The sequence below is a fragment of the Bos javanicus genome, chromosome 6 (genome assembly GCF_032452875.1).
Source record: "Bos javanicus breed banteng chromosome 6, ARS-OSU_banteng_1.0, whole genome shotgun sequence".
NCBI lineage: Eukaryota > Metazoa > Chordata > Mammalia > Artiodactyla > Bovidae > Bos > Bos javanicus.
In genome coordinates this window covers 71,699,690-71,720,454 of record NC_083873.1, presented here as the reverse complement: position 1 = coordinate 71,720,454, position 20,765 = coordinate 71,699,690, and the positions used below count along the sequence as shown (strand labels likewise).

Genomic DNA, 20,765 nt, shown 5'->3' with positions numbered 1-20,765 from the left:
TTTTCAAACTATAGGTTGAGTCCCATTAATGAGTCATGAAGTCAATATGGTGGGTCAGTTTCTCAATTAGCATTTTTAAATCCTGGCCACACATGAGAGTCATCTAGAGAAACTAAAGCTTAAAAAAAGAGCTCAACACCTCACAGAGATTCTGATTTACTTGGGCTGATGGCAGGATTCAGAAATTAGTTTTTTATTAGAAAATTTCAGGTAACTCCAATATGCAAGCCTGGTTAATAACCACTGTTGCAAGAAGATATTGACATAAAGACTGAGGGTAGAAGTAATGGAGTTAAGATCATAAGCTAGGAACTAAAATTTTCTAAGATGAAAAAAGAGAGGGGTATGAGATCAGATGTCTGATAGGCTGTAATAAGGTGAGGTAGCAGGTGGCATATTCAATGATAATTAATGTAGTCAACAAACAGTATTTATAAGAGAGAAAACTGTACACATAAACACAAAGCCTGTTCAACCATTGTGTAGATGGATTTCAAACAGAAACTTTGACTTCATTTCTTATATTTTGAACTAAGTGGAAATAAATGTTAAGTCAGCTAAAAAAAAAAAGGGCCTGCAATCTGAGTTCAGAAATTTCTCCAAATCCCAACATGATAAAATTTGATTTGAAAAAAAAAAAAAAAATTGATTTGAATAAGTAAATTGTACTTAACTTTAGAATTAGGAATATTGCTATCATTATAAAAAATTATTTTTAAGAAAGAGAAAATAAATTGACTGGAAAGTTTATTTGAAAATCTATGTCAAGCTCCATAATTTAAACTTTTTAAAACAAATTTAAAAATCTATAAAATACATTCAGTTTTTTAAGATAAAACTACTTAAAATACTGTAATATCATGGTTATGAAAATAACAATTATGGCAAGCTATACATTTTTAATTATAGAAAACATTAAAATATTCAACAAAATATGTCTTGCTGTTGTTTTGGGGGAAACGGGGGACTAATATTTAAATATTATTTACATATATTTATTAAAAGATTTTTCTTATGACACTGTAAGTAGTCCCATTTCTACTGTCGTTTGGTGTAATACATGAATTCACACACAGGAGACTGAATACATAAAATGGCACGGATGGTGGAAGAGCCCCATCACTCTCCAGTACATACTGAATGACTGCAAAGGGCATAATGCAAACATATAAAGAATACTAATTTCAGAAAAAGAGCACTGCTCACCCCTGGGCACACACAAACATTTACAAACTTCACTTTATTAAACCAGAGGAAGAAATAAAATGTATCATAAATAATCGGTCTTCCATTTTATGTTAGTTTTTAAGTTCTTTTTTAATCATAATGAAATCTATTAAGAACAGGATTTTCTTCAAATGTGTATGGTTCAAACACGATTCATTTTTGTATGACAATCTCTTTTTTACTTATGTTCTTATATTAATATCTGTATATATATATAAATTCTTAACGTTACAACTTTGAAATTGATGGTAAAAAGCTGCTTTCTATTTAATATGCCACAATAGGTCAGTGTTTACATACTATTCTGGAAGACTGATAAGTTACAACACACAGATTTAGAAGCAGAAAACTGAGTATTATTGAATGTATACTGGAATCGTAACAAAATGTTTTACTGTATTTACCCCATATCCTTTTGCACTCAAAGTTTTACATTAGTACAGTGAGGAATTTTATTTACTGAAAAATATCCCAAGTTTCTGTTCTATTATTATATAAAATTCTAAATATAGCATTTAGTTTAAGTTTGACAGCATTTGTATTATATGAAGAGTTCATGTGATAGCCAAAATAGTATAATATTGTATGTAATATATGAATGTATCTTTGCCATCATAGTTCTAGTTGGTAATAACAAATTATATATGATAACCATTATTTTATCAAGACCTCTGCTTTTATAAGACCTGAATATAATTCCCTCAATGACAGACACCAAATTGGAAAATAATTAATTTCACATTTAGAAGAAAAAAGTTAAACATGACAGCCTAGCATCAAAGTTGATCATCCTTTGTGAATGCATTAAAAATATGGGTTATAAATACAGACATGGAAACCAAATACACTTTAAAAACAAGCACTGTAAGAATATTTACATACACATATTATGGCTCCCTAAGAAAAAGATTATTAAAACATAATGTGAACAATAAATTAATTCACAGTATAAACACACTTTGAGGAGTAATTTAAGTCAGGAATAATAAAAATACAGATATAACATCAGTTAGCACTATGAATATATATTCTGTCATACGTATAAAAATTTACACAAAGTACAGCTCTTTTAAACCAAATTTTTTACAAAAATATTCACTGATTTAAATAAAAGTTGACAGAGGTAGAATCTGTGTCAATGTTCATGATTTTCAGGAACAAGTAATTCAAATATTTCATTACTGTTTGTCCTTTCCAACTCACGGAAAGCCAACATTCTGAAAAAAGGGGGAGAGGAAAGATGGGTTAAAGAAAAAAATGATAAAATTAGTACATTCATGAAAAACTGAAATTCAGTAATGTTTTAACTGAAATTACAGTCTCTAATAAAAACTTGCCCACAATCAAGCTACATTTAATAGTTAAGAAGTATTGTTCTCTATTTTAAAAGATATTCTTCTTAAATTACAAAAGCATGTCAAAGTATGAGTACTAAAAGAATGATACGCAGTGAAAAGAACAGGGTAACAGAGAATGTTAATTGAGAAAACTCACCCAAAATAAGAGCTAATATGATGTCTAGGTTTAAAACTACAAACAAGTATTGTAAATTATGTTGTCTGAGTCTTAAAATAGCATGTTTTAGGGAGAATCAAATATTTTTACAAGTATCTTAGAATTTCCCCCCAGAACAAAACAAAATAACTGATAAAAACTTATTTTGAAGATAATTTCTATAAGAATTATATACATATGTCTATGCATGTGTGCATATTTATTACAAATCAAACATAAGAAAGAAGTATATACCAAAATGCTAATTGCTTATTTTCTCTGAGTTATAGTATTACATGTATAGTATTACATGTACATCTGGGTTCACAGCAGTATTTTCACAACAGCCAGAAGGCGGAAGCAACCCAAGTGATGAGCAGATAAACGAAGTGTGTTACATAAGCAGAATGGAATACTATTCAGCCTCAAAAAGGAAGGGAATTCTAAAACATACTCCCAACTTGGATTAAATTTGAAAACATTATATAGTAAGTGAAATAAGTCAGTCACAAAAAGAAAAATACAGCATGATTCTACTGACATAAGGTACAAACTAGTCAAATTCAGAGACAGCAATTGTAACAGTGGTTGCCAGAAGCTGGGGGAAGGGAAGACTGGGGAGTCATTTAATGAGTACAGTTTCACTTGGGAAAGATAAAAAAAAAGTTATGGAGATTGATGGTGAAGTTGATTTTTGCACAAGAGTGTCAATGTACTAACTGCCAGAGAAATGTATACTTTAAAATGGTCAAAATGATAAGTTTGATCTTATGTACATTTACTTCAATAAAAAAAATATAAAAAAAAGTGGTTTTGGTTTTCTTCTTTATACTTTTATATTTTATGTTTTCTCAGTGAGCATTTTTTTAAGACATAATAATCAAAACAGTAAAGGTAAAACTGGATTATATAATTTATTAAAGAAATTATAAATATGGCTTAATATGAGTATTTCTATTCATTTATGTGTATTTATGGGGAAACCCCTTAAAATTAGCTTTGGTGAGAACATTAGAAAACATGAATGGAAATGTGTTAGTAATTAGCAACATCACTAGGATACTTTGGGAATTTGTTAATGGTTGCAGATGTTTTCTGAACTACATCTACTAGAACAGAAAATGGAAAAAGTTTGGCAGGTATTCAAAAAGTTAAACATAAAACTACCTTGCTGCTAAGTTGCTTCAGTCATGTCCGACTCTGTGCCAGCCCATAGACGGCAGCCCACCAGGCTCCCCCGTCCCTGGGATTGTCCAGGCAAGAACACTGGAGTGGGTTGCCATTTCCTTCTCCAATGCATGAAAGTGAAAAGTGAAAGTGAAGTCGCCCAGTCGTGTCTGACTCCTAGCGACCCCACGGACTGCAGCCTACCAGGCTCCTCGGTCCATGGGATTTTCCAGGCAAGAGTACTGGGGTGGGGTACTATGACCCCAGCAAATTGCTATGGGCTATGACCCAGCAAATCTAGGTACTCCCAAAGATATGAAAACACACTAAAACAGACTCTTGTACACAAATGCTCACAGTAGCATTATTCAGAATAGCTAAGAGGTAAAAACAACCTACGTGTCCATCAACTGATGAATAGAAAAACAAAATGTAGAATAAACACAAATAAGTATTATTTAGGGATGAAAGGAATGAAGTTCTGATACATGCTACAACACAGATGAACCTTGAAGACATTACCCTAAATGAAATAAGACCGATGCAAAAGATAAATACTGTATAAATTCACTTAGATGAAAATCTGGAACAGGCTAATTTTTAGAGATAGAAAGTAGATTAGAAGTTATCGGGGCAGGGGAAGTAAAGATGGGACTGGAGAGTTACTGCTTAATCAATAAAGAGTTTCTATTTGGGGTGATAAAAATTTTTTTTAAGTAGTGCTGATGACTGTACAACATTGTGAATTTAATGCCACTGAGTTGCACACTTTATAAAACAGTTAAGAAGGCAAACTTCATGTTATTTATATTTTATCATAAGTTAAAAAAAAGTTTCCTAATTCATCCCAGATTTAGAGATTGCTGGTATCCACTATGTCCTAGATCAGTGGTTCTAAGTATAGTGTGGAGATCCCTGGAGTCGAGCCTCTTTTCTTAAAACTAGGGAATTACTTGCTTTGTTCACTCTTATAATCTCATGAATGTACAGGTAAGTTTTCCAGAGGCTACATGATGTGAAAGGCCAGTTAGTAAGAAATATTTCAGATCTCTGGGCCCCAGGGTCTCTGTCACAACTACTCAATTCTGCCACTGCAGAATAGCAATCTTAGACAATATGCAAACAACTGGGTGTGGCTATGGTCCAATAAAGCTTAATTTACAAGAATAGGCAGTGGGGTGGATTTGGCCCCTAGGCCCTAGTTTACCAACCCTTGAACTAAAATGCAGCTGTGATTCAAGCACAAAAAAATGTTTGTGACACAACTGCCAAGAGGCTTTATAATGAAAAGCTGACGCTCCATCTAATCACATTCAAATTAATGCAGCAGCTTAGAAGTTGTAAGGACACAGTGATTGCAGCCAGCACTGGGAAGTGGTCCTCAAAATGAAAGAAGAAAACACATGTTTTAATCAAATAAATAAAGCAAAAGCACAGCAATCTGAAATCATTTAAATGAAGGCCTTACAAATACTAATAAACCTGGGACATCAGTATATTAAAGAATAGAACATAACTAATGTTCTTATCAGGATCCTGAGTCACTAAGGAAATAATTATTTTCTATATATTTCTACTGAAAGAGGCCAAAAAATATAATTTTTAAAAGGACGGAGGATTGACTTTACTATTTCTTCAAGATAAGACTTGACTACCAACCTTTCACCTACCTTTCAAACTCTGGGTCTGACCCATTCATTCCCATGTCCAATGTATGAGCACATCACTTTGACTCTTCCTCAAATATACTTCAGCTCTTTACAATCACTTTGGAAAACTGACTTGCCAAAATAAGCTTGAACATGTGTGTCCAGTGTGACCTAACAATTTCATGCCTAAGAATATACCCCAAAGAAATGTATGGTATCTATAAGGTACTAGAATGCTCATCATGTTTCTGTCTATAATAGCCCAAACTGGAAATGATCAAATGCTCATCAAAAACAGAAGGAGTAAATGGACTGTGTAAGTTTGCACAATGGAATATGATACAACAAGACTGAACCATCTACAAGAACACAGCAGTATAAATGAATCTCACAAAGGTATTGTTGAAGAAAAAAAGTCAAAAATATATTTCATTTATAAAATGTCCAGGAACAGAGAAAAGGCATTTATACTTTGAATAACCAAAACAGTTACTTTCAGAGCAGGGATTACAACCAGAAGTGAAGTCCAAGTTGCTCAGACGTCCGACTCTTTGTGACCCCATGCATAGTCCATGAAATTCTCCAGGCCTGAATACTGGAGTGGGCAGCCATTCCCTTCTCCAGGGGATCTTCCCAACCCAGGGATTGAACCCTGGTCTCCTGCATTGCAGGCACGGATTGTTTACTGTCTGAGCCAATTATGACCAGAAGGAAGCCCAAAAGAGAGGTTGTATTTTGTTTCTTGATCTGAGTGCAGGTTGCATATGTGTGTTCAATCTGTAAAAATTCACTCAGCTATATATACTATGATACAGCACTTTTCTGTATGTGTTTCTGTATGTATACTATAATTTACTTTAAAAAATCTGTCCTAGCTTTCAATATTAAATAATATTTTCTGTATTTGTCTATACTTTCACTATCTGTTATCTGTACCTTGAGTCTGGGGCTTTATTAAATATTACCCTGTGAGATTTCATATTGTCCTTTAATTTTTAAAGTATAATTTACATACAATACGATGCATGGATTATAAATGTTCAGTTCAATGAGATTTTACAATGGTATACAACCATGTAACCACCACCACCACCACAATACAGCACATTCCATTACTTCCAAAAGTTCTCGACTACCTTTCTAGGCAATCTCTTCCCCACCGACACAGAAAACAACTCTTGCAATTTTTATAACCAGAGATTCTTAGTAGTTTTGCTTGTACTTGGTGCTATATAGATACCTTTCTGATAATCAGTTTATATGTTCAGGAGAATGTAAAGGAGACCTCATAGTAGAACTAAGGGGTGGCGTGCGAAGACCATGCCGACGCATCTCTTGAATTGCTCGTTCTCTGTCAGTAAAGACAAAATAAGAGATTATACCAAAAAGTGGTATACAAATAAAAGGCTGTTATTGTTATTGGTTACATAATTTCTATTTAATTAGTATTTCTACTAAATTTAAATCATGTCTTTATATAATTTTTAAGTTGTGGATAAAAGATTTCAATTAAAGGAATATGTACTTTAAGAGATTGTTCAAAGCTCCTCTGAATATAGATTTTTCAAAGCTGATGCCTCCCCTCTCTGCAACTAGTTCTCCCACTTCTTGCACATAAATCTACCCCTCTTCCTTCTTCCTGTGTCAAAATGCCCAAATGTTAGAAGTAAAATCATCTGTTTTCTTTTATGCTTTCCTTCCGCATGTCTGGGTCTGTCCCATGAAGCATAGTGACTATGCTGCCACCTCTACTGTGGGCTGTTCAGTGCCTGGACTAGACTTTCTGACTTGAACTTTTCAATATCTAGGATTTCTACCTAGATAGGTGCTTCATAAACTTTTTTTCCTTATAATCCCCTAAAATTTATTTTTAGATGTCCCCTTAGATGTTCTGCTGCTGCTGCTGCTAAGTCGCTTCAGTCGTGTCCGACTCTGTGTGACCCTATGGACAGCAGCCCACCAGGCTCCTCCATCCACAGGATTCTCTAGGCAAGAATACTGGAGTGGGTTGCCATTTCCTTCTCCTACCCTCTGTCAAATTTTAATACACAGATACACTGTTAACGTACTGTAGCCCTTCAGAGGGCCACAAATCACTGTAACACCTAAGGTTTTTTTGCCATTCCCTCTTCCCCCAAGAACCCATATTGTTCCCTGTGGTAATGATATTGCCTCTTTAAGAATGCATGGTCTAGCTGGATGGTAAAGAGAAGAAAAGACATGGCTACATGGGTAGCGGTTTCCTTGGGGACCATGGACAAGAAAAAGGAGAGGAATTAAGGGGGTCTCTAACCCAAAGAAATAAAGAGCTTGGTTTAGGACCCTTGAAGAGAATTTCAACTGTCATTCAGTTTAGTTCAGTTCAGTCGCTCAGTCATGTCTGACTCTTTGCGACCCCATGAAACTGTCATTAATAAATGAAAATCATCATACACATTCAGTTTAGCATGTTCAGAAACTGATCTTCTAAAGTACAAGAAATTAACATTGCTTTCATGACAAAGATGCAATCTCAGGCTTCATCTCTCTTTGAAATCATAAATATTCATTTCCTAGCAAATTTCATCTATAATCTAAATTGCATATGACTTAAAAGTTTTTGATGTAAACGGATAAGAGTAAGATTAGAGAACCCAAAAAGTTGATCTAAATAAGCAATCTGACCACTATTTGAGAATTAAATCTTAGATATGTTGATGTCTATGGTATTAATATGGTAGGAAAGAATAATGGAAGAAAAGTTAACTTGACAAATTGATTTGCAAATTAGATTTGGATTTTAACTGTTAAACCAGGTCTCATTTCTATTTGTAACACTTGGAAATTAAATTTTTCAACATAATAAAGCTAATGAACTGAAATATAAGTGAGTGTGAAAATTACTAGCCTGTAAGGAATATATTGTAAAGATTAAGAACACAGGGTTTATAGTAGATTTTAGTCTTGGCTCTGCTATTTACTATTTGTGTGACATTAGTTTCTAAAAATAAGATAGGTACAATACTAGATAGTTAATAGGATACATACATAGCATATGGTATATATTTTTTAATTGCCCTTATGATCATCACTTACATGATAATTTGTATTTAGAATTTCCTGTTGGATCATAAAGTTTTGGCTCTTGTAGAATCCTTACTACTTTGTTGATTCCTTAACTATATCCTTTGAAATAATGTCCTGATTTTGCCCTGAGGAACGCTATAGCAAATGTTTATTTATACAATACTTGCTACTCTGCTATTTTATTATGGGGATATTATCTTATGCAACATGTATTGCCATTTTAGAAAAAATTACCAAAGGAATTTATCTTCCATATTAATGCCAAGAAAAGTTTGCTATTTATAAGCCATATAAAAGCCTTTTTGGAGTAGAATATAGGGAATAAATAAAAACACTGTCCAATGTTAAAAATATTTGCTTACCGTTCATATCTTTCAGTTGAAATCTGCCTTTTCAGAACATCAAGATCTGTTTGTAATTGTGCCATTTTAGCCCGGAGCATGGTGTTTTCCCGGCTTTGACTATTTCTTAAAAACAAATTTAAAAAAATCAAGTAAGTAAGGAAGTAACAAATACTCTGTTTTAAAGAGTCAAGTACTACGGAATTTTGTTTTTGTTATTAATAACAACAAATGGAGGTGACATATAAGGATAAAAAAAGACTTTTCAACAATAACTTCATAATCGTCTGGATTCCCATCACAAAGTTTTCTTTTTCATTCATCTCATTTATTTAACAAACATTTATTGAGCTTTTAGTATGTGCTAGGCACTCCAGCAATGCTGGAGGTGCAAATTTGAGGAGACATGAATTGTAACACTGAAATGTAAAGTATTTTTATTGGCTCTTTCTTGACTCCTACCTCAGGAAAAGTAATATTTCTCACTCCTTTTAAAAGTTAATTATTGGGACTTCTTTGGTGGTACAGTGGCTACGAATCTGCCTGCCAACGCAGGAGACATGGGTTCAATCCCTGGCCCAGGAAGATCCCAAATGCCACAGAGCAACTAAGCCTGTATGCCATGACTACTGAGCCAACGCTCTAGAGCCCACATGCTACAACTAAGGAAGGCCGCGCAACTAGAGCCTGTGCTCTGCAAGAGAAACCACTGCAATAAGCCCAGGCACTGCAATGAGGTGTAGCCTCTGCTGGCCACAATTCAGAGAAAGCCTGCACAAAAGTACTGAAGGCTCAGCACAGCCAAAAATAAATAAATAAATAAATAAATTTAATTAATTTTTCTACTTATACTATCTATCCTGGGTTTCACTCCCTCTTCCAAAAATATGTCCGAACTTCTCCATCCTAAAAAGGCACCATCATCAATCTCCTAAAAAGTAATCCATATATTTATGAGGGTCAAATTTCATGCTTTTCAAAGTTTTTTTCCTAATCCATAGCATGAAACACTGCCAACTCTCCCCATCCTGAAATGTTCTCCCTTTCTCTGATTTTCTTCTGTTCCTCAACTGTAGACGTTTTTCGAAAGGTCACTCATTCACTTTCATGGGTACCATTTCTGTAGTGAACACACACAAATTACAACTCCAAACATGATGTCTCTTTTGGATTTCCAATAGGAGCTGCTACATAAGCAAAATATTTTGGTTTGTTACCACTGTTCCAACTCCCATCCTCTTCTCCCCAAAAATTGAAAAAAAAATTTTTTTTTGTTCCTCCAGTATTTTTCTATCATTTTTTTTATGTTACAAGTCTACAAAAAACTACTCATATTGAAAAATTATTTGTGACAGACTATTTCCTTCACATAAGTTGAATTATGACACTTACAGTTTGCTTTCTGAAAGGGTCAACTTCTCTTTAAGTATCTGAATTTCTGTATCCTTCTCATGGGAAGTTAAGTGGGAATGAAATTCTTTATCTCTATTTGTAGCCAACAATGATTCAAGGTTTTTAATTGTATGTCTCTCACTCAACAGTTGTTTTTTTAACAGCTCTGACTCTGATTTTATATTTTCTAATTCCATTGTAACCTACAAAAACAAAGTAAGATTACCTCAGTACAATTTTAGACTTACTCTGAAATACTTTCTGGAGAGCTATACACACATCAGTTGCTTTATTCTGAGCACTGACTGAAGATTCTAAAATCCTTTTTTAAGTATAATAAAAACATCTTATTTTCACAATAATCTTTGTTATTTTTAGTTAGGATTTATTTTGACCATAAGACCTATTCCAACCCTCAAATAATTTTCTTTTGCATTATTTTGTCAAGAAAGGGTAATTAACATAAAACTCTAAAATGTGACCATTTTATCAGCCAGGAGGCCCTTCTGGTTTATTAAATATATATATTCTCATTACATAGCCAAACCAGTTTTGAAGCTTCTCTGTCTCTGAAAATAAAGTTACTACTAAATGACTGAAAACTGGAAACACTCATGTTTAAGAATACACATTGGGTTGTTTAACGCTTCAGTTTAGGAATGCAAAGTTTCAGCTTACTCGACTTTCAAATTAGAGTAAAATTTTTATCAGGAAAAATATTCCACTTAGGGAGGAATAAGCTGCTCAATTCTTCACATAAGTCTTAAACAGAAAATACATTGGGATATGTTCCTATTCTATAATTAGAAGACTCATGTTCTAAGTACCCATCTGCTTCAAAATAGCACCTAACTTCATTATCATATTTGCCAAAGAAATCTTGGCAATGAATCTAATAGTCAAATCTAGTTGTCAAAATCCTGTAGTCAGAAGTCACTGCTCTACAGGGGAAGAAATATATTGGGTAGTGAATGGTAAAGTAAAACAATCAGAGTAGGGCTAAATAAAATAGTGTGCTACAAGACAATCTTTTTAAGTTCTCACCCTCTCAAATTCAAGATTTTTGGAATTCAATTGTTGGGTCATAATATCTTTGCCTGAATCAAGCTTAATGCAAAGTTCTCTAAGAGATGATAAATCATTTAACACTGCTGCTTTCTCATCTTCTTGGTGTCTCAGCTCTTCTTCTAATCTAGAGATAGCTTTTGCCATTGATGAGATCTGAGATTCATAAGCATGATGTGCATTCATGTGCTGAAAATAGAAAAAGAAATCAGTATGAAATTAAAGTAACCCAATACTTTTAAAGGTTTGAATCTGTATAGCTACAATGTCATTTTATAAAACTATAAGAGCCAATTTTTGCAATTTAAAAAATTTTACAATTTTAAGATACACTCAAGAAGTTCTCTGCTATTTAAAGATGGCCTATATAAAGCTTAAAAAATAAGTCATGCATAATTATTAATCATGGTAACTATCTCATATATATATAGAAGATGCAAAGATGAAAATTATTGTTTTAGGATTGTGAACATAGGGATTGTTTAAGTTAAATTTTTCCTTTATAAACTCCCTTTGTTAAAACAATGATGAAAGTGAAAGAGGAGAGTGAAAAAGTTGGCTTAAAACTCAACATTCAGAAAACTAAAATCATGGCATCTGGTCCCATCATTTCATGGCAAATAGATGGGGAAACAACGGAAGCTGTGACAGACTTCATTTTTTTGGGCTCCAAATTCACTGCAGATGGTGACTGCAGCCATGAAATTAAAAGATGCTTGCCTCTTGGAAGAAAAGTTATGACCATCTAGACAGCATGTTAAAAAGCAGAGACATTACTTTGCCAACAAAGGTCCATCTAGTCAAAGCTATGGTTTTTCCAGGATTCATGTATAGATGTAAGACTTGGGCTATAAAGAAGGCTGAGTGCCGAAAAATTGATGCTTTTGAACTGTGGTGTTGGAGAAGACACTTGAGTCCCCTGGACTGCAAGGAGATCCAACCAGTCCATCCTAAAGGAGATCAATCCTGAATATTCATTGCAAGGACTGATGCTGAAGCTGAAACTCCAATATTTTGGCCACCTGATGTGAAAAACTGACTCATTTGAAAAGCCCCTGATGCTGGGAAAGATTGAAGGAGGGAGGAGAAGGGGATGACAGAGAATGAAATGGTTGGAATGCATCACCAACTCAATGGACATGAGTTTGAGTAGGCTGGGAGTTGGTGATAGACAGGGAGGCCTGACGTGCTGCAGTCTATGGGGTCACAAAGAGTCGGATACGACTGAGTGACTGAACTGAACACATCAAAAACATATATACTTACCACTCCTCAACTGCCTTGAGTTAAATTTTGAATTTCAAAACTGGAGTTTGCTTTAAAATTACATACCGAAAGTCATAATTAAATTTAAGCTAATAATAGTATACAATTTTATGAGTTTAATAACTGAAATAATGAGCAAAATTTGAAATACTTATAAGACCCTTTTTCCTAGAATGATCCATATTTAAAATGGAGTAATAAATAAATTAGAAATTATTAAAATGAGTAATAAATACAAATAAATATAAAGCTCTACTTCTAGAGTTTAGGAAGAATTCCACATTTGAAAATTAAATTATTACACAGTATTTACTGAAATCACCAACATTAAAAATCTAATGCAGTGATGTGAAGTTTTAATACATTTCAACAGTTGCAGAAAAATATTTGGATTTTCCAAATATTAATGAAGTAGTCAAAATTTCCCCAAATATACATAAGGCAATTTCATGTACCACATAAGACATGAACAATGACAAAGAACAGAAGAGCTAAAGAACAACTTCTGAGAATTAGGAGGTTGAGAAACATTCCTTTAGTTACATACTCATAACAGAAAAACATAGAAATAGTGTATTAGAGACCTAGGACTGCTACAAAATTACTGGAGGGCTTAAAACAACAGAAATTTATTGCCACACAATTTTGGAGGGTACAAGTCTGATTCAGATGTCGGCAGAATTGGCTTCCTCTGGAGGTTCTGAGGAACAATCTGTTCCAAGCCTCTCTCCAAACTCCTATGACTGCTGCCAATCCTCAGTGTTCCTTGCCTGCAGACACAGCACTCCGATCTCTGCCTTCATCTTCAATTGGCACTCTCCCTCGTGTATTCTGTGTCCAGACTTCTCTTGTCTCATAAGGATACCAGTCATTGGGTTATGGCCTGACCTAGTCCAGTATGGCCTCATCTCAAATTGACTACATCTGCAAAGGTGCTATTTCCAAAAAGGTCAAATTTCACAGGTACTGGTGGTTAGATTTTAATATATTTGGTGGGGTGGGGGGACATAATTCTAGCAACTCTCTGGCTCCCCCAAATTCACAAGTCCTTCCCATGTGCAAAATACATTCATTCTATCCCAATATTTCTAGCATCAACTCTTAAGTCCAAAATCTGACCTAAATCAGAACGGTAGGATTCTGGGAATGGTCCATCCTGGGGCAAAATTCCTCTCCCTCCATGATCTGTGATGCTAGAAAACAAACTACCTCCCTCTAAAATACAATGGTGGAGAAGAAATAAAATAGTCTTATTATGAAAGGGAGAAAAAGGAAGGAATTGAAGGAGTAAGTAGGTGTAGAGTAAGGTGACACTCAAGCAGGGCAAATTTCATTAGATTTCAAGGGTCTAAAATTAATGATCTCTACCTTGATGCTCTCTCCTTTGGGCCTGCGAGGGCAGCCACACCTCTTGGCCACAGTGGCAGTGGTGCTGCCTTACGGAGTCAAGGAGGGAAGAGTCCAGTCCCCTGGGCCTATGCCGTCTGGGCCTGTGGTAATGCAACAGCACCACCAGCTTTTGAGCAGCCCTGCTGGTCTCCCAGTCACTCTCAGAGTTATTCTTCCCTTTTCCTGAAGATCAGAGGTTTTTAACTCTTAGTTCAGTTCAGTTGCTCAGTCGTGTCTGACTCTTTGCGACCCCATGGACTGCAGCATGCCAGGCCTCCATGTCCATCACCAACTCCCAGAGTTTACCCAAAACTGACGTCCATTGAGTCGATGATGCCATCCAACCATCTCATCCTCTGTCAACCCCTTCTCCTCCTGCTTTCAATCTTTCCCAGCATCAGGGTCTTTTCAAATGAGTCAGATCTTTGCATCAGGTGGCCAAAGTACTGGAGCTTCAGCTTCAACATCAGTCTTAAAACCCAAGGAATGATCTCCTTTAGGATGGACTGGTTGGACCTCCCTGCAGTCCAAGGGACTCTCAAGAGTCTTCTCCAACACCACAGTTCAAAAGCATCAATTCTTCGGCACTCAGGTTTCTTTAGAGTCCAACTCTCACATCCATACATGACTACTGGAAAAACCATACCCTTGACTAGATGGACCTTTGTTGGCAAAGGAATGTCTCTGCTTTTTAATATGCTGTCTAGGTTGGTCATAACTTTCCTTCCAAGGAGTAAGCACCTTTTAATTTCATGGCTGCAGTCACCAACTGCAGTGATTTTGGGGCCCCCAAAAATAGCCTGCCACTGTTTCCACATCTACTTGCCATGAAGTGATGGGACCAGATGCCATGATCTTAAGTTTTCTGAATGTTGAGTTTTAAGCCAACTTTTTCACTTTCCTCTTTCACTTTCATCAAGAGGCTCTTAGTTCTTCTACACTTCTGCCATAAGGGTGGTATCATCTGTGTATCTGAGGTTACTGGTATTCCTCCCAGCAATCTTGATTCGAGCTTGTGCTTCATCCAGCCCAGCATTTCTCATGATGTACTCTGCGTATCAGTTAAATAAGCACGGTGACAATATACAGCCTTGACGTACTCCTTTTCCTACTTGGAACCAGTCTGCTGTTCCATGTCCAGTTCTAACTGTTGCTTCTTGACCAGCATACAGATTTCTCAGGTCAGGTGGTCTGGTATTCCCATCTCTTTCAGAATTTTCCATAGTTTATTGTGATCCACACAGTCAAAGGCTTTGGCATAGTCAAAAAAACAGAAATAGATATTTTTCTGGAACTCTCTTGCTTTTTCCATGATCCACTGGATGTTGGCAATTTGATCTCTGGTTCCTCTGCCTTTTCTAAAACCAGGTTGAACATCTGGAAGTTCATGGTTCACATACTGCTGAAGCTTGGCTTGGAGCATATGAGATGAGTGCAATTGTGCAGTAGTTTGAGCATTCTTTGGCATTGCCTTTCTTTGGTATTGGAATGAAAACTGACCTTCTCCAGTCCTGTGGCCACTGCCGAGTTTTCCATATTTGCTGACATATTGCGTGCAGCACTTTCACAGCATCATCTTTCAAGATTTGAAAGAGCTCAACTGGAATTCCATCACCTCTACTAGCTTTGTTCGTAGTGATGCTTCCTAAGGCCCACTTGACTTTCACATTCCGGGATGTCTGGCTCTAGGTGAGTGATCACACGATGTCATTATCTGGGTTGTGAAGATCTTTTTTGTATAGTTCTTCTGTGTGTTCTTGCCACCTCTTCTTAATATCTTCTGCTTCTGTTAGGTCCATACCATTTGTTCTTTATTGAGCCCATCTTTGCATGAAATGTTCCCTTGGTATCTCTAATTTTCTTGAAGAGATCTCTAGTCTTTCCCATTCTATTGTTTTCGTCCATTTCTTTGCACTGATTACTGAGGAAGGCTTTCTTCTTTCTCCTTGCTATTCTCTGGAACTCTACTGACCTGTTTTCTGCTTGTAAGATCCAAGGAGTTCAGCCTTCCTTTCAATCATCCTATTTCTGTCCCTTTCAGCCCAAGCTGGCAGTGTTTCTGCTGAGGTGACTGCCTGGATCTATGGGTTACTCACCTAATTGCTTCACCAAGAGGTTGTCTAGCCACAGTCTCTTTCCTGCCTCCAGAACACCCTAACTGTACAGGCTAGAACTTTTCCAAATCCTTGAGTCCCGGTTCCTCTCTTGCTTAGCAATTCCTTCCTCAATTTGTCTCTTTCCTTCACATCTTACTACAAACAGCAGGAAAAATCAGGCTGCATCTTTCACACTTCACTTGGAAATTTCCTCAACCAAATATCCAAGTTCATCACTTTTAAGTTCTACTTTCCTAAGAGCAGACCATACTTCAGCCAAGTCCTCTGCCATTTTCTAAGAATCACCTTTCCTCCAGCATCCAAAAACATGTTCCTCCAGTGCATCTGAGACCGCAGTGGAAGAAACATTCTTATTTCTGGACAACTTCCATTCATAATGATTTACGTATTTTGTAAATAATAGAAGTTATCTCTATAGCTTTCCTGTTCTTTCTGAGGCCTCACTTTTAATGTCTACCTTTCTACCAACAGTCTCTTCAAGGTAATCAAGGCTTTTCTATCAGGCTCTCAGAACCCTTCCAGAATGTATCCGTTACCCAATTCCAAAGACCCTTTTTAGGTTTGTTACAGCAGCATCCCACTTCCTGGTACCAACGTCTGTATTTGTTTCCTAATGCTGCCATAACAAATTACCACAAACTAGCTAGCTTAAAACAGAGAAACGCATTCCCTCCCAGTTCTGGGGCCTCATGTCTGAAATCTAGGTTGTCAGCAGGATTGGTTCCTTCTAGAGGTTCTGTGGGAGACTCTGTTCCATGCCTCTCTCCAGCTTCGGTGACTGCTGGCAATCTGTGGGGTTCCTTGCGTTGGTAGACACTTCATTTCAATCTCTGCCTCTGTCTTCATGTGGCATTCTCCACTGGGGCTCTGTATCTGAATCGCTGTTATTTTATAAGGACACCAGTTACCAGATTAGGGTCCACCCTACCCAGCAGGACCTCATTTTAACTTGATTATATCTGCACAGTCACGTTCACAGGTTCTCAGAGCTAGGAACTAAATATATTTGGTGTTTGTGGGAGGCGGTGCATAATTCTACACACTATGAGTAATCAATGCTTTCTTCTGAAAAATGAAGATCAGCTAAAATACTCCACCAACAAAATGAAAGGAGAACCAATAACCAACAGTTCTACATCAATCTAACTTACTAAGGATTTCTATATTTTAACTCAACTCAAAATTTTATTAAGAGATTTTTATTAGACTCTATGGGAAAAGTTTGTTTAAATCCACATGCAAAAGAATGAAATTGGAGCCTTATCTTATTTCATATATAAAAATTAACTCAAAATGGACCAAAGACCTCAACATAAGAGCTGAAACTAGAAAACTCATAGGAAAAAAAAAGGAAAAAGCTTTGTGATGTTGGATTTAGCAATGATTTCTTAGATATGACACCAAAAATACAGGCAAAAAGAAACAAATAAATTGGACTTCATCAAAATTTAAAACTTCTCTGCATTAAGGATAAGACTGAGTGACAAGGTAAGACACTAGATGGGAGAAAATATTCACAAGTCACATATCTAATACAGGACAAATATTTAGAATATAAAAACAACTCCTAAAACTCAACAACAAAAACAGCTTGATTTAAAAAAATAGGCAAAGGATTTAAATAGACATTTCTTAAAAAAAATATACAAATGGCCAATTAGCACAAAAAATATGCTCAACATCACTAATCATCAAGAAAATACAAGTCAAAACCAAAATGAAATACTACTTCACTCCCATTGGGAAGGCTATTATTAAAAACAAACAAACCACACACACACAAACAGAAAAAACAAGCATTGGTAAAGACGTGGAGAAACTAGAACCCTAACACTGCAGGTAGAAATGTAAAATGGTGCAGACCCTGTGAAAAACTGTATGGCAGTTGCACAAAAAAATTAAACACAAAATCATACTATGATCTAGTAATTCAATGTCTAGGTATATCTTAAAGAACAGGAACCAAAGACCTGAATAGATATTGTATGCCTGTGTTCATAGCAGCATTATTCTCAATAGCCAAAGATGGAAATAAACCAAATGTTCATTGACAAATAAATGGATAAACAAAATGTGGTATATACAAAAAATGGGATATTATTCAGCCTTAAAAAGAAATGAAATTCTGACACATGCCACAACATGGGTGAACCTTAAAATTTAAGTGAACCTTAGGGCTAAATGAAATAGCCAAATTCAAAGGAAAGTAGAACAGTGGTTGTCAGTGGCTGGGGGGAGTGAGTATTCAATGGGTACAGAGTTTAGGTGGAGAAGATGAAAATGTTCTGAAGAAGGACGGTGGTACACTTAAAATGGTAAATTTGATGTTATGTGTATTTTACTACAATAGAAAAGTAATGGAACTCTCAAGCAAATTATCAGAATTAATGACGAAATATTACCATTCAATTTGATTCTACCAATGTTTAAACATCATTTTGATAAAGTGCCTTTGAATGTTTTCTGTTTTACTAAATTATGTCTGTACAAGAAAAATATTATATATATATATATATTACCTCCTGAATTTCTTTTTCTAGCAGCTCCACTCTCTCTCGAAGGTGTCTCCTCTCTGTGTCTATAGAAAGAAGTTCCAGTCGAACTGAGCTGCTTTCTCCCTCAGCTTGATGGGCTTTGACTTCCCAGTCTTCAGCGCGGTTATGAAGCATCTGAAATCTATCTAACAAATCTTGATTTTCTTTTTCCTGGTTTAATCACAGTTAAATTGTTTCTAAATTAGTAATGGTCACTCACTGAAAACCTATGTCATAAACATACAACACATTGGGATTTTGCTTTAATTTAGGAAGCATAAGCCATCTGTGCAGATACTATACTAAATAAGACATGTAAGAAAATATACAAGGACAACAGGCAAGATCTCCACTTTCATATGTTAATATCTAATAGAGGAGGCAGAATAAAGAAACATGAAAAAGTTAAAACAAAATCAGTCTTAAATTCAACCTAACCAATGCTTTTTTCACCTTAGCAGCCATTAAGCTCTCCCATCGTGACACTTCAGTTATGTAATTATGAACTCTACTCTTCATTTCTTCTTTTTCTTGCACTGCTGCTTCTAATTCCAATGAAATTTGCTATAAATCAGAAAATTGAAGACAATATAAAATGAATGTAGCACCTAATGAGTTCTACTTATGTTCAAACAGCTCTTTCTGAATTTGGGGACTAAGAGAGAGTAGGAAAAAAGGAAAACTGTTCCTAAGTATTATTTTCACATGTTTTTTTGACTGATCTTGACTTTTTAACCAATTATTACCATATATCTCCCACAATATAACTGACCACATATCTGGTACTTAAACTAAGGGCTCAGGAATTAATATTTTTAAAAATTTATATATCAGCAATGTGCTCTATAATGAGTAATTCAAAAAATGTAAAATATTTAAAATAAGAAAATCACTGGTTTTCTTGGTATGATCCTTTAAAAACCTAGTACAAACAAAGCCAATACCTTTCAGTATTTGCCATTCTAAAATATTCATTAATTAGCTTGTAGGTAGGTAATCTCTAAGCCACTGGAAGTAAGTACAAATAATTAAAATCTACCATGGGTCTTTAAAACACAGCAACTTTGCCTTGGGAGTGATACTGGGGTCCTCATGCAGTAGACTGACAAAGATTTCTGCCACAGAGAACACCACGCTCCCAGCTTCAGGATTCCTTGCAACAAAGCCTACAATGGTGTCTGATGGTTTATTACTGCTATAATATACAGAAGTATTCTAAGCCACATTTTAAAATACCTTTATAAACAATATTCTCCTTAAAGAGTTCTTTCTTTTGTTGCTCATATTTATATAATTAAAATTTAGAGGACATAATATTTAGAGCTTTAAAATTTAGCAAACATTGAATATATTGTAAAACTGCATATTATGAAACTATCAAAGTTTATGTACTGTGCTCATACCTGGTTTTCTCTTGCCATTGTAGCCAGATCATCCTGTAATCTTCTGTTTTCCTTAAAAGACATTTCTTTAGATCTTCCTACTTCATCAAGTTCTTTGTGAGCCGCATCAAGCTGGCGCCGGAGGCTGCTTATCTCACGGTCCCGATTAATCAATGTTTCCTTTAGGTGGCTGTTACGTGAGTGGGGTAGCAATAATAAAGAAAGCTTTTTGGAAAATTTAGTTTATTTAAAAGGAAACTATTTTACTCTGAATTAAATATACTAAGAATGCAAGAAATTACAACTATGCAACCTATGGATTGGGATAAAATATTTGCAAATGATACAACTGATAAGCGCATAATTTCCAAAATCTACAAACAGCTCATACAACTCAATAACAACAAAAACAATCAAGCAATCCAATCGAAAAATGGGCAGAAAACCTAAATAGACATTTCTCCAAAGAAGTACAGCTGACCAATAGGCACACGAAAAGAGGCTCAACATCAGTAATTATTAGAGCAATGCAAATCAAAACTAAAATGAAGTACCACCTCATACCAGTCAGAATTGGCCATCATTAAAAAGTCTACAAATAATAGAAGTGGAGAATGTGTGGAGAAAAGGGAATTCTCTTACACTGCTGTTGGGAATGTAAACTGGTACAACCACT

At 35.4% G+C, this 20,765-nt stretch overlaps 1 protein-coding gene across 6 annotated transcripts in view; it reads right to left on the bottom strand.

The window, feature by feature from the left end:
* Nucleotides 1-717: 717 nt before the first annotated feature.
* CEP135 (centrosomal protein 135) overlaps nt 718-20,765 on the bottom strand; it is a 75,861-nt gene continuing 55,813 nt past the window's right edge. For all 6 annotated transcript variants that reach the window (XM_061420210.1, XM_061420213.1, XM_061420212.1 and 3 more), the window contains 8 exons: nt 20,111-20,279; nt 19,161-19,271; nt 18,693-18,878; nt 11,381-11,590; nt 10,337-10,539; nt 8,966-9,070; nt 6,778-6,888; nt 718-2,444 (listed from right to left, as the gene is read on the bottom strand). In XM_061420210.1, the coding sequence (XP_061276194.1) occupies nt 6,789-6,888; nt 8,966-9,070; nt 10,337-10,539; nt 11,381-11,590; nt 18,693-18,878; nt 19,161-19,271; nt 20,111-20,279 (1,084 nt within the window). In that variant the 3' untranslated portion in view covers nt 718-2,444; nt 6,778-6,788. The remainder of the gene's footprint in view (nt 2,445-6,777; nt 6,889-8,965; nt 9,071-10,336; nt 10,540-11,380; nt 11,591-18,692; nt 18,879-19,160; nt 19,272-20,110; nt 20,280-20,765) is intronic.